Source organism: Vigna radiata, unplaced genomic scaffold (genome assembly GCF_000741045.1).
Source record: "Vigna radiata var. radiata cultivar VC1973A unplaced genomic scaffold, Vradiata_ver6 scaffold_517, whole genome shotgun sequence".
Taxonomy (NCBI): domain Eukaryota; kingdom Viridiplantae; phylum Streptophyta; class Magnoliopsida; order Fabales; family Fabaceae; genus Vigna; species Vigna radiata.
Window position 1 is genome coordinate 14352 of NW_014542201.1, and position 26512 is coordinate 40863.

General features: G+C 35.2%; 1 protein-coding gene across 3 annotated transcripts in view; it reads left to right on the forward strand.

Annotated features, from left to right (window-relative positions):
* Nucleotides 1–17359, forward strand: part of LOC106779384 (tetratricopeptide repeat protein 27 homolog) — a 30776-nt gene extending 13417 nt beyond the window's left edge. For 2 of the 3 annotated variants that reach the window (XM_014667482.2, XM_014667483.2), the window contains exons 8-21: nt 3854–3945; nt 4045–4143; nt 4245–4322; nt 8204–8288; nt 8402–8460; nt 8607–8676; nt 11021–11112; nt 11371–11433; nt 12130–12196; nt 13006–13266; nt 13488–13610; nt 14230–14382; nt 14527–14632; nt 14720–14904. In XM_014667482.2, the coding sequence (XP_014522968.1) occupies nt 3854–3945; nt 4045–4143; nt 4245–4322; nt 8204–8288; nt 8402–8460; nt 8607–8676; nt 11021–11112; nt 11371–11433; nt 12130–12196; nt 13006–13266; nt 13488–13610; nt 14230–14382; nt 14527–14622 (1338 nt within the window). In that variant the 3' untranslated portion in view covers nt 14623–14632; nt 14720–14904. Of the gene's footprint in view, nt 1–3853; nt 3946–4044; nt 4144–4244; nt 4323–8203; nt 8289–8401; nt 8461–8606; nt 8677–11020; nt 11113–11370; nt 11434–12129; nt 12197–13005; nt 13267–13487; nt 13611–14229; nt 14383–14526; nt 14633–14719; nt 14905–16979 lie in introns of those variants that run through there. The other variant, XR_001377169.2, reaches the window with a different exon arrangement.
* Nucleotides 17360–26512: the final 9153 nt, after the last annotated feature.

The following is a 26512-nucleotide window of genomic DNA, read 5'->3' on the forward strand; positions in this document are numbered from 1 at the left end:
TAGACACAATATAATCATGATAAATAGGATAAATATCCTAACATATAGGACTAAATCTCAACAAGAGTCACAAGGACAAAAAAATTTATGCATTTAATCCCAAAATCCAGTTAAAAATTACAAAAAAATCAACTCTAGAGCTTAACACTCCATAAAATATTGAAATAACCTGGAAATAGAAGAAGATATGGTGGAGAACATGAGAGAAGAGAGAAAGGATGAAATTTGAACCCATAAAGGGTTCCTTAGCATCCCTAATGTGTTTCCTTCTATCTCTTTACATAGGAATTAGAGTGAACATTGTTTTGAGCATTATTATAATCTCCTTATGATAATGTAATTTTCTTCTATTATCTTCTAAATAATCTAATATTTTTAAGATATATTTGATTGTTGTGGAGATATGAAAATATAAGAGAATATTTTTTCTAAATTCAAAAAGATTTGTTAAATATTATTTTTTGATATTTACTTATATAGTTAAATAAGGTATTTATTTAACAATATCAAATAAAATATCTTAAGATATATTTTTTTCAAATTATTTTTTATAATAGACATTTATCATTTATTAAAGCTCTTTTTGTAGAAAAAAATAGAAAAAATCGCAAGGTATAATTTTTGTTGCCTGTTACCTCTTCTTGTTACCTCTTCTTAACTTAGCCAAATTTTATTACTTTTTCATGCTATGGATGGATTGACTTATTATAATCTTGAATATTTGTTACTTTTGGATTTATTTTTAAGGTTTAATGAAACTTTAACTAATTTATTTGCACACCTCAATGAGCTCAATTCAGTTACAACTGCACCAACACACCTCAAAATATTCTAAGAACATTTATGTAACTAAAAAGATATTTTTAACATGTTTTTGTATTTTATGCTAAATAAATCCAATTATAAAAAGTTGACAGATTATACCATTTTGGTTCTTGTCCAAGGATGTCTTGTGTTGTAGCTCCTATTCCTAAAGTGCTTCTTGATCAACTTGGTCATCCTCATTTATCCAAATTAAAAAAGATGTGTCTTGAACATAATGGTCTCCAGGCATTAGAATGTGAGTCATGTTAATTAGAAAAACATGTTAGATTTTCCTTTCCTAAAAGATCTCAATCAATAATTCTAGTTTTTCCATTATCCATTTTGATAAATGGGGACGTAGTCATATCTCCTCCTTTGGTTTTAGGCATTTTGTTACCTTCATTGATGAATATTCAAGATGTAATTGGGTTTATCTTATGAAAAATTGTTCTAAACTGTTAACTATCTTTACATCCTATCTTTACATCTTTTTGAATGAAATCAAAAATCAATTTGGTCAAGTAATCAATTTGATCCCAATCTTTCTGCACCCGTCTCTGTGATTCCAAGTCTTGATCCCAATCCTCCTGCACTTGTTTCTTCACATACTGAGATCATTTCACACATGACTCCAATGGATAGTCCACCTTCCTAAGACAATGGTGAATCTCCTACTTCAGATTCTTCTCCTTTGTCACCTTTTCCCACGTCTCCTGGTGAAAATGATTCAGCATGGCCTATTAACCTCAAAAGAGGTATTCGTTCCACTCGAAACCCTCATCCAATTTATACTTTTCTTAGCCATCATCGATTGTTGCCCTCCTATTTTTCTCTTTTATCCTCAATGTCTTTTGTTGTTATACCCAAGAATGTGAAGGAAATACTTGATCATCCTGGATGACGAGAAACTATGATTGCAAAAATGCAGGTTCTTGACCACAATAATACCTGGGAGTTGGTGCCCCTTCCCCAAGCAAAAAGGCGGTTGGTTGTTGATGGGTATATGCAGTTAAAGTCGGCCTTTATGGTGAAATTGATTGGCTCAAAGCCCAACTTGTTGCAAAAGGTTACACTCAGGTTTATGGTCTTGATTATTGTGACACTTTATCTCCTATAGCCAAGATGACTAATATTCACCTCTTCTTTGCCATGGCAACCATTCGTCACTGGCTACTTCATCAATTGGATATCAAGAATTCCTTCCTACATGGTGATCTTGAAGGAGAAGTTTATATGGAACAACCTTGTAGATTTGTTGCTCAGGAAAAGTCTAGTATGATATGGAAATTGCATCAATCTTTATATGGCCTCAAGCAATCACCATGTGCTTGGTTTGGAAAGTTTAGCTCGATTGTTTAAAAATTTGGGCTAAAACGCAGGGAAGTAGACCATTCGGTTTTTTTACTGTCATTCTTCTGTTGGAAAATGTGTTTACCTAATAGTATATGTTGATGATATTATCATTACAGGAAATGATGTTGTTGGAATATCTCAACTGAAAGATTACTTGTGTAGACATTTTCAAACCAAGGATCTCGGAAGTCTCAAATGCTTCTTATGCATTGAAGTAGCACAATCAATAGATGGAGTTGTAATCACCCAAAAGAAGTATGCTCTTGATATATTACAAGAAACAGGCATGATTGATTGTAGACCGGTAGACAATCCCATATACTCAAACCAGAAATTAAGGCCACTGGCTGAAAAACTAATTTATCTCATTATTACAAGGCCAGATCTATCTTTTGCAGTTGGAGTGGTTAATGAGTTGATGCAGGCTCCTTGTGTTGACTATTGGAATGCTCTCATTCACATTCTAAGGTATATCAAAAAGGCTCTTGGGCAAAGATTGTTATATGAAGATAAAGGAAGCATTAAAGTCTCTAGGTATTGTGATGCAGATTGAGCAGGTTCGTCTATTGATAGACGGTCTACTAAGTTTGTTGGGTGAAATGATCAACTTGCAGATGTGTTGACCAAGTCATTAAGGGGTCCTTGGATTGAATTTATATGTTCCAAGCTTGGTACATACAATTTGTATGCTCCAGTTTGAAGGGGAATATTAAATATATTATCTATCATCTTTATCTTTTATCTTTATTAATTAGTTTGTTATTATTTCTTATTTGTTTTTTGGGCTTAGATCATATTTGTTTTATTATAAACAAAGAACCTTATGTATATTGAACACAAGGGAGTTTGCACTGTAATCAAGTCTATTATGGATAAAAAATATCACAAAGTTGACCAGACCCGTGTGGTATTCACCACTAGAATACTTAAGACTGTACTATCTGAGATTTACCTGCAAACCTTTTGTAGATTCTATTTTTCTTCTTAGAGCTACAACTATTATTTAGTGTTTCTTTTTTTTTCTACATATAGGATTTAAGTGGTAAAGAGAGAAGCTGAAAGAGAGGAAGAACAGATGGAGGGTAGAGAGATATGAGAAACAGAGAGATCAGAGAACTACACACTGCACTTCTATTGTTCCTCCAGTCTCGGTCGAAAATATACAATAGTTAGGCAGCTACCCAACAATAATAAAATCCTACAGACAGTAGCTGATTGACTAACTGCAAGTTTTTTGCTATATATATATATATATATATATATATATATATATATATATAGATTTATTTATTTATTTATACAACATCCTACAACATATTCCATTTCGTTGATATTGTAGTTGAATGAACAACTTAATTAAGCACTTATTCAGTAAACTCTTACCACAAATTCTTCAAATGGGTTTAGGATATAAATTTGATGATTTTTATAATCCCAAATAAGTTCCAAGTAAGCTTTTCCAAATGTCAATCCTTTTTTATTAGTCTACGCTTTCAATGTGAGAGAGACTAGTACATAACTTGTATAATATTTACACCTAACAAGCATCTTCCATTGATTGAAGATTCCGTAAGGTTAATTATGTCTATATTATCTATTCATCACTGTTTTTTATATCCTTCTACACGTTACAATGAGTGAGTTGCTTGTGTTGATTTACTTATTGTACCCGAAAAATATACTACTTTTTTTGCAGGTTAAATGTATACATGACTCTTCTTCATCAGTCGCTGAAAGAATTCCTTTCTGTTATGCTGTTTATATGCCTAGTATTCCTGCATTGAGGAAGTAAAAACACCTGCTCTGTAGTCCTTTTTTGTATTTTAGCTTCATAAAAATCTGGTGGCTCTTTAACTTTCTTATTACTCTATTTTATTCCAATTTCAGGGAATATGGTTTACTTTTGGTGAGATGTGGTTTGATAGGGGAGGCAATGAAGGAGTTTGAAGATTTAGAATTATGGGATAATCTTATATACTGCTACAGGTATAATAGAAGTAAAATGGATAAATCAGTGATTTTTCTCTCCTCTCATTATTCATCTTTAGTTAACAATGATGTTCATTTGATATTTGATTTGCAAAAAGTTTGTTGGAGAAGAAAGCAAGTGCGGTTGAACTTATACGGAAATGTCTTTCAGAAAGACCAAATGATCCCAGGTTATGGTATGTTACTTTGGATTGCTTATTAATTTTTCTTATAATAGGATTGTGCTTACTTTTGAACAACAGCTTCTCTGAACATTTCTCCAACGACATAGGAGATATATTTTATATGAAGTATTGTGTCTGTATATGTTAGGAATCTTTATTATAAGATCCTAACAGTCACCCTCACCACTGATATGATATGTACTCACTCAAGATAGAAAGAATGAAACAATGAGTATCTTATTCACAGTAACAATCACGTTCACAGTAACAATCACAAAGTAAGAAGTGTAACTCGACGACCTAACCCCTCTCACCAGGTTCGAAATCGGTCTTTACAAAGTATGCAATTGACTAACTCCCTCTGACAATACAATAGAGTCCTATTTATACTATTCCTTTGCCTTCTAACCTAAACCCAATACCCATTATGTCCTCTTCCCTGTATCCTATCATTACACCCCTCTGCAGAACAACCTTGTCCTCAAGGTTGGAACCCAAAAAAAAACTGGGTCGCTTGGCTCCTCTTCATCATCTTGTTTTCATCTGAAGAGAATGCACTAGATATTACCCATCAACTCATGTCGGGAGGCTTAGGTGGTGGCAATTCCTTCTCCAATGTCTTCCATTCTTCTTGGATTTTATTAGCTTTCACAACTGTAAGTAATATAAGATGGCTAATTAATAAAGATTTTGCAAGCAACCTGGAAATTCCTTTGTGGCCAATGCTAGAAGCTAGATCTGCATGTTTTATAACCTCAGTAATTTCAGAAAATGGACTTGTAACAGCCCTAGTGGATGCACCTGTGGACACCCAAACCAAAGCTGGGTCACTTCCTGACAACACTGCTTTAATCCCAGGCCTCAACACTTCTTCTCCTTTTTTCACTGTTGTGACATACCTGCCACAACCTACCCCTCTATCTTCACTAAAAATAGCAGCTTTACTGGCAAATGTGCTATTACCGGGTCCAATAATGCCCAAGCCCAACATCTCCTGGACCTGCTTCTCTATTTTAGCCTTCATTAAGTCGGTATACTTGTAGCATCTCACGTTCACTTGTTCAGTGCCTTCTTCAATGGTTATCCGGTGGTCCACTCTTCTAACTGGAGGAAGTCCTTGTGGCACCTCAAACACCTTCTTGAAATTCTCCTCCTGCATGCGGGTTAATCCTTTTGTTCGGTTTGTCGCTGCTGTTTCAGATTGATGCAGACCCCACACCATCGCAAAAGTCTCAATCCCTATCTCCTTCTTGAACGCCTCGGGAGTGATGACTTTCATCATAGATTTGCTATCACCCCTTATCACTACCTCTATTTCCGCTGGCCCATAATGGTCATTTGCTTCCAATCCACCCTAATTTCCCCCAACTTGGCCAGCCACTCTACTCCCAGCACGACATCGACTTCCCCTCGTTCAAAGAGATAAAAATCCTCTTATTCTCCGCTCCCTTCCGTGTTAAAGAAACTCCCATGCAACGGCCTTGCGTTTCCTTTCTCTGGCCGTCCCCCAGACAGACGCGATAAGGCGAGATAAAGGTATGGCTCGCTCCACTATCAACGAGCACGCCTACCCTTCGATCTTGAATCCACCCCGACAACTTCATGGTATTGGATTGAGTTATTCCTCCAGCTGAATACACCGACAATGCCATGCAAAGCTGTTCCTTCAGTTCTCTTGGGTCTGCTGCTTGCATTGCTTCGCCGTTCGGTTCAGACCATCCTGTCACGTTTGGCTTTGTCAGTCCCCTCCGGTTGGGTCCAGCAGTCCTCTCCTGTTCTGATTCGTCCAAACGCTCGGTCACTCTCGATCAGCCTGGGTCATAGTGATCGGCCTCGGACCTTGTCACCTCACCGCACGTTCGTCCCCAATACGACTTCCGCTCAACAATGGTGCCAAACCTTATCACGAGGGCTCCCTTCAAACCATCCCATGAATGATTCTTTACTTTCTCCTTCCAAGCTTTGAACCAGTAGTGAGCGCTACCTTCCATACTGAATTCCGCTAACCAGACCTTCTCCTCATCTTCCGATACTCCTTGCAAATCGAAAAATCAATCCGCTCTGTTGATCCAGATAAGCGGATCCGATCCGTCGAAGGTGGGTAGTTCCACCTCTTTCCTCCAATTAATCGCGCCTTCAGTCCGGCCACTCCCTTCTCCACTTCCGTTCTCCCCCGTCTTCTTCACATTTCCATTGACCGACGCTTCTTTGTCCTCCGAATGGGGTTCATCTTGACGTCGACCCCTTCCCGCCAAGACCTTCGCAACTTCTTTCAATTCTTGACGAATCGTTGCAGTCTCAGCCTTGATCCCTCTACAGCAATTTCCACTGTCTCCATCCGCCCCTCCATCACGTTAACTTTTCCGTCAGTCTTTCCCGCCATGTATAACCCGTGCCCCTCCGTTCAAGATCTGGCAGGTCGGACCAATTTGTTAGGAATCTTTATTATAAGATCCTAACAGTCACCCTCACCACTGATATGTACTCACACAATACAAAAGGAATGAAACAATGGGTATCTTATTCATAGTAACAATCACATTCACAGTATCAATCACGAAGTAAGAAGTGTAACTCGAGGGCCTAACCCCTCTCACCAGGTTCGAAACCGGTCTCTACAAAGGATGCAATTGACTAACTCCCTCTGACATTATAATAGAGTCCTATTTATACTATTCCTTTGCCTTCTAACCTAAACCCAATACCCATTATGTCCTCTCCCCTGTATCCTATCAGTATATATGCATCCTATCAGTATATATGCAATGTATATAATGACTTGAAAGGAATAATTTGAAAGAAAGAAGATTAATATTTTTGTTAATTAATTTGAAACAGTACATCAACTTCTATATATAGAGAACTCAAATCGTAAAGTAATAATTGCAAGAGATTGCATTTAATATCCAACTAACAACGTAATGTATACGAAAAGATAGTTGCATTCATGATGGTCATGTCATATTGACACAACTTGCAAGTGAGTTTGCGAACTAATTAAAGCAGAAACTGATGAAGTGCCATTGTTAAACCACAAGGTAGCAAAGTAAAACTGAGAGGAAACCATGAATTACGCCAGGATAAAACAGAATAAAGCATGAGACAGAAAAAAGCCATAGTTAGACTCTCGGTCTCTGCCTGTCCTTTGAGAATTTACAATAATCATATTGTGATTGCGATAAGAACATCCAAGAGAAGCTACAAATGTAATCCCATCATTATACTGGCATTCTGATCCAGCCAATTATTCTTTAGGATTGAACTAACTGCCATAGTCATAGCTGATATGGATATGGTTCCCGCTCCTCTGACTTTTCACATCAATCATCGACCTTTTGAAAAATAAAAAACTAACATTTTGAATGAAGTTGAAATCACTAAAGGCGTACCAAGATCATATAAAATGCTGATCGTGTTTTTCAAGAAGAAAATCATCACTTAAATATCATTGCTTGCCGTCTCTTCCTCTCCCATACTACAATATTGATGCTAATTGATTTAAGAATGTTTTTGGGTATAAGAAAAATTATTTATATTTTAGTTTGTGTGTGCTATTACTTTCTGTGGACCACACATACAATTGATTTTTGAATATCAATGGAAGTGTGGCTAAAAATATGTAACTGCTTTTGGATTATACACTGCAATTTTGTACACATTTATTTATGCCAAAATCTTATGTACTCTGTCCTTTTAGTTAAGCCAGACAAATTTTGCCGATGCCAATTCTAGTTATATTGTTTTTTTTTCATTCACTTAGTCAATAGAAAATCAGCAGCGATCGATGGATGGATGACATGCTAACTTACAGTATTATCCAATTTAAAAACGAAATAGTAAGATTATAGAAGATTTTTTGCATAATCCTTTTCATTCATGATAAAATTCTCTAGGTGCTCCCTGGGTGACACTACTGCTAATGATGCATACTATGAAAAAGCATTGGAAGTTTCTACCAATAGGTCTGCTAGAGCGAAGGTGTGGCTGTGTACAGATGCATGCTTGTCTTCTACTTATTTACTCGTATCATATTTAAAAAAAAATGTTTACATTTTTCTTCCTTAATTGATCTATTTTTCTCTGCTTGGCAGCGTTCTCTAGCTCACAATGCATACTGCAGAGGAGAATATGTGACATCTAAAATTTTATGGTGTGTGATGCGTCTTGATACTAAGCATTACACTTTTGTCATCATTGTCTTTACCATTAATGTGTATAAAATATTTGTTGTTTCAACTGTAACGTTTTTATTTTGAAAGGTCTGCTAAATATTATATTTTTGTTCATCAAATTCAGGGAGTCTGCAATGTCAATGAACTCTATGTATCCTAATGGTTGGTTTTCATTTGGAGCTGCTGCGTTGAAGGTAATTGTGGGAGGGTCTGCTATAATTTATTATTGTTTATTTGCTTTTGCAGTGTTAGATTCGCAATTAAGACTATAGTACAATTTCTATCTATTGAATCTAGTAAAATTAGATATAAGATTAATCTTCCTTGTGTCTAAAATACACATAGGGTAATATATTTATAATGAAGAATGATACAAGTATATATGTCAACCAAAAATAAATATGGTAAATAGAAATATTGTTAAAAACAATATACCAATATCAAACGATAGCAAAAGTCTACGTTTCACTTATTAACAAAATTATGAATAAAACACATAGGTTTAAAGTTTTATAGGTTTAAAAACTTTAATAGGTAGGGGAAGTAGAGGTGCATGAGGAAATAAAATAGAATTGGAAATTTTGTTATTTAAAACCTAAGATAGCATACAGTTAATAAGAGTTAATAAGATAACATGTAGTAAGAATAACATCATAAAGAAGAAAACAAAAATTTGTTACTCGTGGCACTTGAATCAAGAACTTGAGGTCCAAGAGAAGAAGGTTAAGTTAGGCTAACAAAAGATACACCTGTGGGTGAAACAGAAGTAGTAGAACTAGAGTTCTGACGATCCTTATACCATTTGAGAAATTAATTGAAAAGAGCAAATTGACTTGTGTTATTAGAAGCATCAGAAGAAGCCATGTGGAGAAAAAAACCTTAAAAAACCAAGATATTCCAATCAAGGCAACATGCACAAATCCTAAAAGAGCAGAAAGAGGTAACTTTAGAAAAGAATGCAAAAATAAGACAGAGATGTTACAATTTAGCAAATTGATGAGTCAATGAAGATTTGCCACAACAATCTCAATCTTTGATAAGAACCAAGAAAATCCACTCTCAATGAATTCGAAATTCAAATATCGACTATCAAAATGAGGTATAAGATTAGTCTCCCTATGTGTAAAACACACATAGGGTAATATATTTATGATGATGAATAATACAAGTATATATGGTAACCAAAGATAAATATGGTAAATAGAAAATATGGTTTAAAACAATATCAACAATATCTATCAATATCAAAATAGCAAATGTCTACATTTTCCTAATTAACATAAAATACAATATATATGACACTATCATAACTTTTTCATCAACGCTCTTACTTTACTCAAATCCTAATTCCTTAGTGATATAAGCGTAAACCTTAACTAAAAACACTAATCCCTTGGTTCATTTTGACATAAGGTTTGGATGAAGAGTAAAGTGCTATACGGATGACTAAGGCAGCACCAAATATTTTCCAAATAACAAACCCCCTGGTTGTTCCACCTCAGGCCTATAATTTTCAAAATATTTTTCTTTGGAATGAAACTTGAAGAAGCATATGCAAACATGCAAACATAAATCATAAAGGAAGAATATGAGCATGAGACAAAATATATATTTTAATATAAAGAAAGCTACATGGAGTCAAGGTTCATTGTATCTAACCCCGATGAATGGGAAACTAGCTACTCCCAAACATTGGAGTACAAAAGTGAGCATTAAAATGTAAAGCTTGAAGTCCCTTGAATGCAATCCAGATCTAAACCATGCACCCACAGCTCCCAACAGTACCAAAAGTTCGTTCCCCCATAGCAAAATCTCCCTTTTGTCCTGTGTCTGTAGAGTGAATTTTTGCTCGGTGAATTTGGTGTCTCGCAAATATGGCAAGTTTGTAGTTTTCAAGGGTTTTCATTCTATGAAATCATTGTCTCGCCAAGTGAATCCAAAAGCTAAAGCTGTTACTATTTTCACGCAAGTCTCTTTGAGAGAACCAATTTGCTCAAGCGAGGTTTCTCAGAAGTGACTTATGTATGCCCTTCTCAGATATTCATGCTTTGATTTCTCTATAAAAGATGTAAGATAGCGAGTAGTAACTTATTCAACAATGAACATTAGTAATTTGACTATCATGATATAATAATCGCTGAAGTTGAGGATAATTCATTGCATAAGTGTGAAATAAAGAGGTTAGAATAGAAGAGTATGATAACGTAAGTTTTCACTACACGTATCAAGTAACTATACTGATATTAGCCAAACTTTGGCGAATTTAACAGTGGAATGAATGTTTAATAGGATAGGGTTTAAAGTTCAAATAGCTACTTTCTTGAAGTGACTTATGTTATTATGCATAGGTTTGTGCAGCTATGCACAATTGGGTATACAGTTATGTATGGCATCACCTGATTGGGTTTGTCTGGTTAAGCACTGAATCACCACCTGTTCCTATATTTCTGACGATAGATAATGTAGATTAGTCCCTCTGTTTTGTTTTTCTCATTTTTTCTTTCTGTAGTGTGTCAAGCTAACGGGAAAGTGTTACAGGCTCAAGATAAAGAAAAGGCCCTGGATGCATTTACTCGTGCTGTTCAACTTGATCCTGAAAATGGTGAAGCTTGGAATAATATTGCATGCTTGTAAGGAGTTCTTTCTTCTATTAAGAAAATAGGAAATAACTTGTTTTAAGTGTATAAACCATTGAGGTGTCTAGTGTCAAAGAAGTATCTTCATACCTTTGTATAAACTGGATCAAAATTGCCTTCGTTCAATTTGACATTCTAATGATTGATTTTAGAAGCTTTCACGCTTTTTCTACATTGATATCACTTTTGTTAGAAAAATTAGTGAACCAGTCACTTTTTTTTTTTTTTTTTAATGTTTTATCTAACCTGCAGGCATATGATCAAGAAAAAGAGCAAGGAGGCCTTCATTGCATTTAAAGAAGCCTTGAAATTCAAGTTCCGTATTTATCTTCTCCACTAAACTTCCTTTGCATGATCATCATACATGCATATGCTCATACACGGACCACAATGTATGTTCATAATCATTTGGAAAAGCCTTGAAATTCAAGTTTAGTATGAATCCTTCTATTAGACTTCCTTTGCATCCAGAGGTGGAACCAAAAGTTAGTTTTTAGGATCACCAACTTAAAATATCATAAAAAAAATAAATTTTTATATTCATTATGTGTAAGAAATTTAGTATATTTTCCAATGCACACAAGAAATATATATATATATATATATATATATATATATATATATATATATATATATATATATATATATATATATATAAAATTGTATTGAGTATATGAGATACTAACTGACAAGTGCCAGTATGACAGAGGTGCAATAACCAATGAAAAATGGCAAAAAAATAGGAAGAAAGCAGAGAAATAGTAGCAACAATTAACAAAAGTAGGCTCCCTTATCTTAAAAAAAAAGATAACACCTGTAAACAAAAGGCCACCAATAAGCCACGTATCTTTCAGTGCCGATAAGATGTATCCACATTACTTTTTATGCACTCCCTCTGCTCATGTTTTCATCATACATATGCAGAACAGATGCATACATGGATGCAATATATCTATTGGGTCATAATCATTGCAAATTTATTCTCTTTCACAATGATATTTGCTAACACAGGCGAAACAGCTGGCGAATGTGGGAGACCTACGGCTTTGTTGCTGTTGACATTGGCAATATCGGTCAGGTATCTGCCACTTTTGGTTTCTCCTCCTTTGTTGGTCAAAACAAGTGCGACACATGTGGATCTTATATGGCTTGAAGTAATAGAATGATGAAAAATGTTATTTTTTTCTTTTGCAGTTTTATTCTCTATCCTGCATGCTCTCTTGTTGTCAGCTTCCTTAGGCTTTGTTTAATTTCAGTTCTAAATTTTTATGTAATTTCATGTTCAATTGTTATTGACTTCATTCATATGGGTTATACAAACATACAAAAGGCGTCATAAAGCTCATAAGTTCATTAAATTTTGGTTGAGAAGCTGAGCTTTTGACCCGTCTATAAACTTTAGCTTTTCTAAATTGCTGTCTAATTTCATGTTCAACGATTGTGACTTCATTCATATGGGTCATACTAAGATACAGAGGGGGCTTTATAAAGCTCGTAAGTTCAATGAATTTATGTTGATAGGCTTAGCTTATGGAAATGGCTTATGATCCTTCTATAAATTTCTTTAGCTTCCTAAAATTATGATTTGCTTTCATATGGCTTTTTCACAAGCTTTAGCCAAACACCTTTAGTTTTCGGAGTTGGTGCATATATGATAAGCTCAAATAAGTTGTGGAAACTCATCCAATTGTCTTCATGTGGTAAGCCGAAGCTGGTATATATAATGGAAAGAAGTAAATTTGAAGGCCTTTTTAGTTTAGCAATTAATTTTAAATTATAACTGTTAAAATTTAACATGACAGAAATTCAAGTGTGTTCTATCAAGAAATAAATATAGACGCATAACTTATTTTTGTCGTTCATGATTACTTTGATAAATTCTGTTAGGCACTGGAAGCTGTCCAGATGATTTTGGACATGACCAATAATAAGGTAGTAGATTCTGAATTATTGGAAAGAATCACAACGGAGGTGGAAAAGCGGGTTTCAACAAGCAATGTGCCTGCTTTGATAACTGAAAATCAGCCTAAAGCAGATCAATTCCGCGTTGCTGCTTCTGGTTCAGAATATCAAGAGCAAGTATCTGATGCAGGAAGATCACGTGAAACTGAAAAATTATTTTTGTTACTTGGAAAAGTTTTACAACAGGTACTCAATTCCTATTAAGAACCTGTTTTCCTATATCCCTTGTACTTAATTAAGTGACTGATGAACAATCCCCTTCCACTGGTAACGTAGCTAAAGTGGTTTATGCGAGTAACTGTAAATGGAATCAAACTGTTAGACAGCCAGTGGCAGAATGAGAGTGCAATTGAGTATTGTCTGTTCTGCAAGTAAAATAAAGGTTAATATTTAATACTCTGGTGCAGATAGTTAAAAGTGGGAGTGGATGTGGACCTGATATCTGGGGCTTATATGCCAAATGGCACAGAATTAATGGAGATCTCACTATGTGTTCTGAAGCCCTATTAAAGCATGTTAGGTCACTCCAGGTGAGTCTATTTTCTTATCATAATATACTCCTCCATTCCTTTTTAATTGTTGGATTTTTGGAAGATTTTGGTATTTCTTTCAATATTGAAGATAACGTTAATGACTCTTATTAATTATATTATTATCTCTACCCAATCTTTAATCAATTCACACTCGCACACACGTTCATTACAATGTAAAAATACAAAAAGGAAAATAGAAAAGTTCATACTTATTAGGATAAAAAACAACTATGACATGTCTTAATTTCTGCATAACAAAAAGAAATAGAGAAAGAACTTCATATCAATTTATTTACATTCAATGTTTCTTTCGTTATTTATTGACATTTTTATTTTAGAAACGTAACCATAAGAAAGAATAGTGTTAATTTGGATTATGTGTATGTACGAAAGAATAAGATTTGTAAACCAATGTTTCACATCGAAGATCTCTGCAGTTACATTGCTACAACGATACTGACATGCAAATAAACATCGCATGCAGTGTTCTTGTTCGTTGATGTGATGTTTTATGCAGTTTTAACAAAATTGGGGACCAAGCAATGTTATTATTTATTGATTATTAGCGACAATTTTCATATCCTATTCACGACTGTGATTGATTGCATTCTTTCAGGGATCTGATGTATGGAAGGACCGAGATCGCTTCAAAAAGTTTGCAAAAGCATCTTTGGAGCTTTGCCAGGTTTATGTGGAAATTTTTTCATCCACTGGTAGTATTAAACAATTGGCTACGGCGGAGATGCACTTGAAGAATGTAATTAGACAGGTGAGATAAATTTTTGTTTGGTTCAAGGGTTGAAAAAAAGTCAAGAAACATTATGCTCTTCTATTACTCGTATTAATCTATCTTGTTTGCTTTGTTACCCTTCCCGTAAAAAAAATATTTATAATTTGTCACTTGTATGTTTAGGCTGAGAGCTTTTCTGATACCGACGAGTTCAGGGATCTTCAAGCTTGCTACGAAGAAGTGAAAATAAAACTCCAATCGAACGCATTGCGTGGCTAAAATCTAGAAGGTATCGTTTGCTTTTTCATGCAAGTTCTAATCGTAAACTTTGACCTGATGTAATCTTTATTTGAGCTGATAGCTTTTTAATTTTCAGCCATAGGAGACGTCGAGAGGTTGCTTTCAGAATCATGAATGTGGAAAACGTCACCCATTACAGTATGTATTGCATATTAAGTTTTAATGAAAGAGCAATTTTTGTCATCCCTTCACCGCATGACCAAATTACATAATATACATGGAATTTTGCTATTTCAATTATTTCATTTGGTTTGGTTTAAATGGACTCATTCATATATTATATAGATTATTTTTAATAAATTTTGCTCATATCTAACGGGTACAATTTAATTTTAACAAAAAGTATATTAATTTTACTTGTAATAATGCAATTATCACTTGTTTAAGGAGTTTATGCACATAATTAAAATTAAATATGAATTTCTTGTTACATCGACAAAGAGCGCATGGTTAAATGTTTTACAAAAGTATCAACTATTTTCTTAACTATGATTAAATTTTAACATAAAATATACACATCTTATATTCATTTAAATTAATTCTTAATTAATTTAATGAGGTAAAATATGGTTTGTATTTGTATTATTAAGATATTAAATAGGTTCAATAAAATGTCTTTATTTAAAAAGAAAACTGAAATATCATTTTAGATTTCCTTATGATTTTCATAACATTTTTCAAGTTTTCTTTAGTTATAACAATGAATTTCATGAAAAATGATTTTAATTATATATTTTAATTAAAACTGTTTTAAATTATAAAACTCACGTTATAAAACTATCCATTTCCACTTTTCTTTAGCTAAACTAAATGTATAAAAATTCAATTATTAAGGGTGACGTATTTAATTTATTTTTTAATTTACATTACTTTTTATAACATAAAAGAAAGGCCGTTGCTCCCTGTACCTCCCCACTTGCTCCCTATACCTCTCCTTTCCATTTTTACCTTTTGCTTTATTTTTTTATTCCTATTTTATCCTTTAGTAAAAGTTTATATTTAGTGTTAAAATTTTATGATTTAATTAACATACCCCATATAACCTATTTATTCTCTTTGAATGCTTTTATTTTACTTTTTCTTTACTGTGGTGTGTGGTGTGAAAGTGTGGTGGTTGAGACATTGCTTAAAAAAATTTTCCTGAAAAAATTGTTCAAAGTTCAATTATTACATCTCTGTGTACGTTTGTAGTGGTGCTCAGAGCTTTAACAATGGAAGCGGTGTTAAAAAGTGGCGGCGAAGTACATCCTTTTTGAAATTTCTTTAAACGGGTATGGGCATTCGTCCACGAATATCGACATCCGTTATGCCTGACGTCTTCTTCCTCCGCACTCAGACAACCTCAAACACAGATTAACGAAACCAGGCACACAAAGCAACACATAAATACTATATTACATACATTTAAAAAAAAAACAAACAGAAATCAACACAACCTTATATCATGTGCAAGAAGCGAAACGAAAACCTAGCCTGTCGAACCTGTCGAAGATCAACAGACAAAAACTCACCACCAAACACACCCCGCCCCTCCGCAAAAACCCGTCGCCTCTCCGCAAAAACCCGCTGCACCGCCGCATGCACAGGTCACACCGCCGCACACACCAAAACCTGCACTACCACAAAATGTACAAAGGAAGACCACGAAATGCACTGGACTGTGAGAGTTGGGAGTAAGATGTTAAAAAAAATGAAACTGAGAAGGGGAACGGGAGTGAGAAGGGGAACGGGAGTCAGAAGGTAGGGATGGTGGAGGTGCTGTTACACTTGAGTGAAATAGAAAAGGGAAAAGTAAATCTAGGGTTACTTAAATAGAGGGTTAAAAAAGTAAAAAATAAAATAAAAAAAGGTTATTTTAGTAATATGAAACACCTCTTGAGAGAAACACTGGTAGTGTGCATTTGTGAGGTTCTGTTACTTTTGATTCACCTCTTGAACTGATTGACTGTTTTTCCATGATTTGGACTGCTTGGATGATCTCTTGAGTATCTGCTTTCCTTTCACTGTCCAAATTTTGTGAGAATTATGCAACTCTGTTCCTGTTTTGTGAGTCTTTGTTGTCTGTCTGTCGATTCTGATTCACCTCCCTGATGTTTGAGTAGTTCCCTGGTTTTCGTCTTAGTTTTGCCTAGGAGTGCAAAAGACTAAGTGTGGTCTATTTTGATGAGTCGTTATTTCTTGAACTATATTTAGTTTATCGCACTTAAATAAACCAGGGAATTGTGTTTAATTGTCTGTTATTTCCCCGTTTTCCAAATTCTGCTTAATTTGGTCGAAAATTCGTATTTTCACTAATTTGAATTTTCTGAGCTAATTAATTGCATTTTTAATTGCAGGAAAATATTGGAGACATATTTTGGAGCATTAGGAGGTGGTGTGGTCATCAAAGAATTTACTTTTAGTCATTTCAATTTTAATTAAATTNTAATTTAGTTGATTAGAAACTTTAATTAAGCTTTTGTGCACTTGGGCCAATGTTGGCAAATTTTATGATGGGCCCAAACTTTGAGGGACACTTGGCAAAGACTTTAGCGTTTCTTTTAGAGGTGGACCCCACCATTTTAGGGTGTTGGACGATTTTAGAGAGCAAATGCCGAGACACACTCTTGGTCTCCACTTTTCATTTTCACTTTGCATGTATGAATTCTCTCTTGGAGACCATGATGGGTGCTAGGGCTTTTTGAGCTATGAATCAACAAGATCACGTTTTTCTTCCTCTCTTGCGTGCAACTTTACTTATTCTTGCTTAATGGAAGGGAGATCTATCACTCCTCTTCTTGCATTTTCCATTTGCATGTTGAAGGCATGAGCTTGAAGGGTTGTTCTTGCATTTTCATGGTGGTTACTTGGTTTGAATGAAGACTCACATTTTCGTTTTTCTTCCCCATTTGCTGCAGTATTTTCGTTTTCCATTTGGTTTTCATGGTTGGATGATGAAAATGAAGTTCTTNTTGAGTTTTGTANTGAAGAAAGCTTGAGTTNGTGNATGGGTGTTTGAGGTTTGAGCTATTTTCTTGTTATGCTTTTGATTTGGTGGATGGAAGCAATTTATGAAATGGAATATTGCATTTTGTTTGGAGGGNTGGACAGTAATGAAAAAGGGATTAGGAATTCCATTTTGTTTTTAGCAAAAGTTTGAAGAAAAGTGAGTGTTGGGTTGGTTTGTAGTAGTAGAACTTGGCTTTGTTGATCTTGTATTGCTTTGCAACTTGAACTTTGGTTTCTTGGGTTCACTCTCGGTATTGAGAGGTGAAGGAAAGCATTTGCATGTTTGTGATGGTGGAGAAACCGAAATTGAGGTTGGAAGTGAGAGAAAAAGGGTGCATTTAATTTTTTACCCCATTTGGACAAGCAAAATATGAAGCACATTTTAGCATTGCAATTCTGCCGAGAATGAGTGTGTTAATGTGGTTTATTTTGCTTTGACTTTGCTTACATGGCACCTTGAGTGAAGCACTTAAAGTATTTCATTGGACCTTTGGTTTGAAGCACTTTTAGCAACCATCACTTTGTAGTTCACGTTAGTTTTGTGCCTTGGTGTATGCAATTGGAATTATGCTGCATGGTAGGAGAGAGAGGATGGTTTATTATTGTTTAGAAGGCACATGCTTAATTTCTTGGAGAATGGTGCACATGGGAGAAGAAGTCAACACATTTTGTGACTTATTGAAGGTGGAATTTGAAGTTTGACTTTGGTGCTTTGGTGACTTACATACAAGAGGTCTTCTTAGGCCATTTTCATTTTCAATTTCTTTATTTGGTGCACACTTGGTCACATGAATTGCTAGGAAAAAGTTGTGTTTGCTTATTTCTTTTGTTTTAAATTAATTTTCATACTAGGATTAGTTGTTTTCATTTCTTTAATGTAGTTTTGCATTTAATAATTTTAATTAAGCTAGATATTTGTTTGTCACATTGTTGGGGTCTAGTATTTTAATTTATTTCAATGTTGTCTAAGTTTCTAGTTGTGTTAATTTAATCTCCATGGTAGCTTAAATTAGTTTGGTTGGTCATTGACGATACGCTTAGTTGCCCAATTGGTGTTACATCTTCGCTTAGTTGATGTAACTGAATGGTGTAATTTAGATTTGATATTATAACACTGCGTTCGCTTAGTTCGCTTTTATGAAAACAAGGTTAACCTTCGCTTAGTTGGTTAACTTTGTTGGATTAGAGGTTTGAGTCGCAACTTTATTTTGTTGATCTGTGATTGGAAACATTGTAATTAAGTTAATGATCAACCGTTTTTATTCTGTATGTGATTTCGTTTTGTAATTCTGTTTTTACATTTCTGTTGCATCCGTGTTTTAATTTAGTTTATCCGCATTCACAATCCTTTCACAAACCCCCCCACTTCGTGTTTGACTTGATTCTCGAACCGCAAAATTGGTCCTTGAGAGACGACCTAGGAGTCATTTCCTAGCTATACTGCATTTCTAATATGCAATTAAATTTGTATGGGTCGCGACACCTATCAGGAGGACATCTCCCTGCTTGATCAAATTTGGAGACTGAAGCAGTTCCTCTTCAAGACTTCCTTGCTGACTCTAGTGGTGGAGAATATCTCCCTGAAAGTCCAAAATTGGCAACTGCCACCATGATCAAGGGAGTTTCCTTTTCCCTTCTCCCCCCTTTCTTACTTTTCTTTGCTTGGGAAGATGATTATGATCTTTGAGAGGGTGATTTGCTTGTGACAGAAATAACCAATGTGAGGTCTTGAGTCACTTGATATTCTTTCTTGTGTGTGATAAGTCTCTTGATTGCTTGCACATATGCCTTGGCTTGACTCTTTTTGATGATTCTTGATTCATATACATGTTTGGAAGTGATAAAGGCAATTTTGTTGTTGAGCCTCTCTAGCCAGATGAGCCTGTTCACTCACTGGCAAGTGTACCAGATCGTGCAAGTAATAGAATCGGTAAAGCCCGATATCGTTCTTCCCAAGAGACTCGAAAGGCGTTTATTGTTCGTGTGAATCAAAATCGTAAGACTTGTAGAGAGAAAGAATTGTTGTGAATGCAAGGACATAAAATAAACATATTTTGCCAAAAATTGGCCCAATTTTTACAAGTTTAATTAAAACTATCTAGACTACTAAGTTACAATGTAATTAAATTTAAAATGTCTAATTAGAGAGTCTCAAATTTATTTGGTGTCCTTCCTAACGTCCCAAAATGTATCTCCAAAGTTTTCCCTGCAATAAATATTGCATAATTAGCTCAGAAAATTCAAATTAATTAAAATTAGAATTTCGGGTCAAATTAAGCGCAATTATTAAAAACGGGAAAATACCGGACAATTAAGCATAATTCCCTGATTAATTCTAGCACAATAAACTAAGTGAAATCAATAAAATATCGACTCATCAAAATAGACCACACTTAGTCTTTTGCACTCCTGGGCAAAATCAAGACGTTAATCAGGGAACAACTAAGAGGACATCACGGAGGTGACAGTCTCAACATAAAGAAAACTAAGACTCACAAGGGAACAAACAGAATTACAGGCCTCAAGAAATCTGGACAAAGAAAATGAGTAGACAACATCCAAAACAGAATCAGAGAAAACAGATACTCATGAAGTCATCCAAGCAATTCAAGACATGGAAAAATGATCAGTCAGCTCAAGAGGTGAAACAATAGCAATAGAACCTCACAGATGCACACTATCAATGTTTCTCTCAAGTGTCTAGGATAAACAATGTCAACTCAATGCACTCAAGAAAGCAAGCAACAAACAGTCTTGGCAAGCCTCTAATATCAACACTAAAAAACATATGCATGTTTAAATCAAAAGGTCTTTTATGGATGAAATAGGGTCAAGGACAAAGGGAGGATAAATATTGATGAGAGGCTACAAACCAAAAGAAATAGAGGAGCAATGGGGAATAAGTGAATATACAACGTAATCACACCTAACCTCTAATTCAATCCTCTTCTTGAATCCATTATTCACAATTTTTTTCTCATTTTTCTCTATTTTTTTTCTTTTTCTCATCTTGTCTCTTTTTCTTTTGGTTTAATGTCTCAATAGGTCCCTATTTTCGTCAAGAATCTCAAATAGGTTCCTTTCTTTTTCGGCGTCTCAATCAAGTCCTTGTTTTCTTAAAATTGAATCAAATAGGGTCTTTCCGTCAAATTGAGATGATGTCGTTAAGAAGGGTATGTTAACTGTGTAGTTTTTTATTACGTGGCATTGAAAATGTGACTGAATTGTATTTTTTTAATTTTTAAATTAAAAAATGAAGTATATTTTGTATATTTCATTTTTCAATTCAAGAATAAAAAAATACAATTCAGTCACGTTTTTAATGCCANGTAATAAAAAACTACACTGTCAGCATACCCTTCCTAATGGCATCATCTCAATTTGACGGAAAGGTCCTATTTGATTTAATTTTACAAAAATAAGGACTCAATTGAGATGCCGAAAAAGAAAGGGACCTATTTGAGATTCTGTACGAAATTAGGAACCTATTGAGACATTAAACCTTTTCTTTTCTCTTTTCATAACACAACTGTATGAGGCAAGATGCACACATATATAAAACAAAACAAGAAGAGGAACCAACTAGCCAATTCATCAGAATCCCCAAGGAGACCACACTTGTTCCCAAAACAATTCCAAAACTCCAAAATTCCCTAAGGTTAAGGTAATCATGCTTTTTCACTTAGGGCTAGTGTATGAGCTTCAAAACAAAGAAAGGGGGAAAGCATAGGCTCAAAGGGGTTATCAAGGGATCAAGACAGGGTAGGCTCATCTGGCTAAAGAGGCTCAAGAACAAAACTGCCTTTATCACTTCCAAACATGCATATCAATCAAGAATTATCAACAGAGTCAAGCCAAGGCATATGCGCAAGCAATCAAGAGATATATCACACAAGAAAGAACAAAAAGTGGCTCAAATCTCACACAGGGCATTTTTGTCACAATCAATCACCTTCTTAAACATCATAATCATCTTCCCAAGCAAAGAAAAACAAGGATTTCAAGCCAATCATAGTATCAATGAAGTGAAAAGATACATCTATAACCTAAACAAAGTCCAGAAATCAAGAGAAACATGTAAATCTATACACAAGACGCAACAAAAACTACCTAGAAAACAAAAAATTTAATGCAGAAAACATAAACTAACTAAGAAAAATCAGAGTCTCCCCTAATAAATAGACCACACTTAAACTACACAGTGTCCTCAATGTGTCACAAGCATAAGATCAGCAGTCAAAACAGTCAACAGATCAAGGACAAGTGCAATACAAGTGGGAAAAGGAGGGGAGAAGGGAAAAAAGAAAACTCCCTTGATCATGGTGGTAGTTGCCAATTTTGGACTTTCAGGGAAATCTCTTCCACCACCGGATCCAACAAAGAAGTCTTGAGGAGGAATTGCTTCAGTCTCCAGATTTGATCAAGCAAGGAGATGTCCTGCACAGCTGGATCTAAGAAGTAGTGATTGTTGATGAGCAGGTTCAGCTGGTGCTTGTTAATCTTCAAATTGTTGTGTATGCTGGCACCCTTTTCTTCCACCGAGGGTATGTGTTAGTCAACTTCATGTGTACCTCCTGCAACATGGTTAGTGCACTGTGGTTCCACAAAACTAACATGCAGGGGTATAACACCCAATCCAAGTGTAACATGCTGAACATCATATATACTCTCAGAACATGAATCACTTTCAAATTCAGAAGCAATATCAACAACATAATCAGATTCATGTTCAGTGCATAGAGAATAAACATTCAGACCAGATAGCAAAAGTTGTTTCTCATCATGCAAAGAGTGAAAATCAAAAGCATGCTCATCAATATCATCAACATCAACATACCTATCAACAACATAATCATCAACAATGGAATCAATCATATGTATGTCTACCTCCACTTCCCTGAAAATTGATAGAGTCGTGGAAGGTGAAACTGGTCTACCTATCTCAAAAGTGTTGCTCATATCTGCCTGGTCCTCCACTTCTTCATCAGTCTCCTCAGGTGCAAGAGTAGGGACATANGAGGGTGGGAAAATAGGTGGCACAATACTAAGCTCATGACTCTGCTCCCCATCTCCTATGTGGAATATGAACAACCTGAAATGGTGATTCCTCCGAAACATAAGACTGTTCCTCAGTAAGCCGAGTGGCCGTCTACGCTATCTGGTTGCTCAAACACTAAATTGACGCTCGGGTCTCTTGCATGAACTGAATGTTCTACATGGCCATCTGCCTAAGTAACTCCTTCAATGTAGGCTTAGAAGTAGAAGGTTGAGGAGCTATTTGGGCAGGAGCATCATACTGCTGACTCTGGTATTGCTGGACTGGTGGAGGCATAGAAGTATTCTGAGATGGTTGATATTGCTGTGGAACGTCATACCATCCCAAGCTAAGGTCATTCCATCCAGGATCGCTGTTATAACCATACTGAGCAGGGAAGAATTCATCCAAGAACATATGCTTAAGATCTTCCCGAGAAGTGATGGATCCTGGAGGAAGACCATAAAGCCAATCCCTTGCTGCTCCTTGTAATGAATGCGGAAATGCCCTTAAAAACATGTGATCATCAGGGACATGAGGAGGTTTCATTGAAGAACAAATGGTGTGGAACTCCTCCAAATGTTTATGTGGGCATTCACCTGCAAAACCATGAAACTTAGGCAGTAAATGTATTAGTCCAGAGGTGAGAACGCAATGAAAATCATCCTCATTTAGTGAAGTTGGCTCCATAGGAGCACTCTCAAGAATGGGAGGATGAGTCATATTGTTCTCAACATAAAAATCAGTAGAATATGCATGAGAAGCAATATCAGAGTTAGATCCGGAAGGAGAATCATAATCATAGACACAGGTAGAAGAAGAAGAAATATTCACAAAATCAAAATAGGTAGACATATAGAAAGAAAGGGGAAAAGAAGAATGCAATGGAAATATGCAACTATAACTACCTAAATGCAACACACAATTATGAACACACAAAACAGAACATCACACTCACAACACAAGACAAAACACAACACACACTAACACAAGAAAGACCTAAAACCGAACCGTTGGTCCCGGCAACGACGCCAAAATTTGATGGGTGTCGCACCCCATGCAAAATTTAATGAGCATAAAAGAATGTAGTATAGACTAGGAAGTGACTCCTAGGTTGTCTCTCAAGGACCAACTGTGGTTTGAGAATTAGGTCAGACACAAGTGGGGGGGGGGGNGGGAAGTTGTTGAAAAGTTTGTATGAATGCAGATGAATAAAATCAAANCACTGANGCAAACAGATAATTAAACACAGATATGCNAAACTAAATCACATACAAAAAAAAAAAAACGGTTGGCCATTAACTTAAGCTAACATGAAAACGAAATTAACCTAAAGAAAATAAAGTGCCTTTCTCCAAGAAAGATATGAGTCATCACCGTGCACTTTTTGCTAAAGGAAAAGAAATGAACAAAATTGATAAACAAAATAAAATCACCGTGCACCACTCCTTCTTCAATCGACGCTTCATCTTTTCTGAGCAAAATTCCAAACTGAAAAATGAACCCTCCTCTCAAATTGAATGCAATGTGTCCTCCATCATCAATCACGTGACCAGCTTAAAAGAAAAAGAAATGGATGCTACTGGACATCCATGAATGAAACTTTCTTCCTTACAAAAAAAAGGTTTAAGGCGTAACTTTCTCCAAGCAACATTAATGGACCCTACTTTTCTTCTATCAATTAAATGCACCGTCAAAATTTGATGGGCTATCGCGGCCCATACAAATTTGATTGCATGAAAGAATATAGTATAGACTAGGAAGTGACTCCTAGGTCGTCTCTCAAGGACCAAACTGTGGTTCGAGAATCAGGTCTAACATGAAGTAAGGGGGGTTTTGAAAGGTTTGTGAATGCAGATGAATTAAATTGAAACACAGATGCAAACAGAAATTTGAAAACAGAAATGCAAAACAAAATCAAATACAAAATAAAGACGGTTGGTCATTAACTCAATCACTATGCTTCCTATCACAGATTAACGACGAGTACACACTACTCTAACACAAATTCGACACGAATCACCCAATTAAGCGAAGGCTAATTCGGTCTTCAAAATTACAGACTAAGCGAATGCAATGCACAAATTTAATCAGTCATCCACCATACAGTCTAATCAACTAAGCGAAGAATTGACACCGATTAGGAAATTAAGTGTATACCTAATCGCAGGCAGACAACAGATTAAATATTGAGCAGAATCAAAGCAGCAGTATGGTAATTAAAGTTCAGAAATCTCAGGGAAGCAAAGTAACTTTATTAACAACCAACCCGACTAATTTAAGCTATCATCGTAATTAAATTAACACAAATGAACAAAATATAATAGACGGTATTAAAATAAATGAAAATACTAGAATAAAAAATTCGATGACAAGGTGCATGCATGGTAAAATAAATTTAAAATGAATCAAGTAAATTAAAGAACCAACAAAGGTAAATCATCGTTGAAACAACAAGTTAAAAAATGCTTAAAAAGTGAAAATTAAATTAAATGAGTAGAGCTAAACAAAGCAAGCAAAGCTAATTAAAAATCAACCAAAATATGCTCTCAAATTAAATCACCACGTGTGTGCCTCCTTTTGGAATAAAAGAAATGAATCCAGCATGGTGCTTCCATATTCTTCAACGTTTAAACCGTAACACCTCCTGCTTGCAATTTCAATGGAACTTAAACGTAATTTGTCTGGGTGGCAGCTGGAATAATAAAAAAAATACTCATTGCTTTGAAATATAAAAATGCTGCACAATAAATGAAAATAAAAATGCTGCACCGTGAATCCATTTTTTTTAAATTCAAATCACTATACTACACACATAATCTATCTCTATTCCTATGAAAACAAAAGAAAAGCTAGCTAATAAATTGAATGGCCTTCCCGAGAAAGACAATCACTGCAGCAGCTACATTTCTCATTTTTTTAAAGAAAACCAAATGGTAAATGAAAGCACCGTGCATCCTATCAGGCCGTGACTCCACACCAACTTTGTTTCAAAATAAAATGAGCTTGTGTGTTTGCAAAATATAAAATGTGCTGCACTAGAATTTAACTTATGCGCATGGAATCCAAAGGAAAATAAAAGTTTTGAATCAATCCATCAAACTGCAGCAGCTTGAATACATTCTTCAGCTATCCAGAAACGTTCCAAAAACCTCAACCAAAATCAAAAAGAGAAAGTGGTGCTTCCTTTAATTTTGCACCGTTCCAGCTAAGATAAAAAAAAATTCCCTCGGCAGCTGCAGCTCAAACCCGAGACACCACAGCACCGTCCAGCTCTTAACCAAAATAAAAGAACACGTAATGAAATTGAAAGAAAGAAAACAGAACACGTCTCTTGTCTAAAGGAAATGAAGGTGCTTCTCAAATTTATCCAAATACAAAGCCATAGTTTCTAGAAAAAAACTCTATCCAAACGTTACAGCCCCCCCAAGTGTGACGGCTGGTAGGTTTTCCTAGGATCATGTGTCCTAAAATTGGGATGGGGTACACCCTAAAAATAAAAGGAAACCCTAGGGTAAGTGTCCTACAATTTTGGGCCCCTCATAATTTTTAACAATGGTCCAATGTGCAAAAGTTTGTCCAAAAAGTTTAAACAATTAAAATTACAATACAACTAAATTTAAAATGTCTAAACAAAGAGTCTTGAATTTATTTTGTCTCCTCCAAATGTCCTAAATTGTGTTTCCAAAATTTTCCCTGAAAATAATAATGCAAATAATTAGCTTAGAAAATTCAAATTAATTAAAATTAGAATTTCCAGTCAAATTAAGCATAATTAGGAGAAACGAGAAAATACCGGACGATTAAGCACAATTCTCTGATTAATTCTAGCACAATAAACTAAGT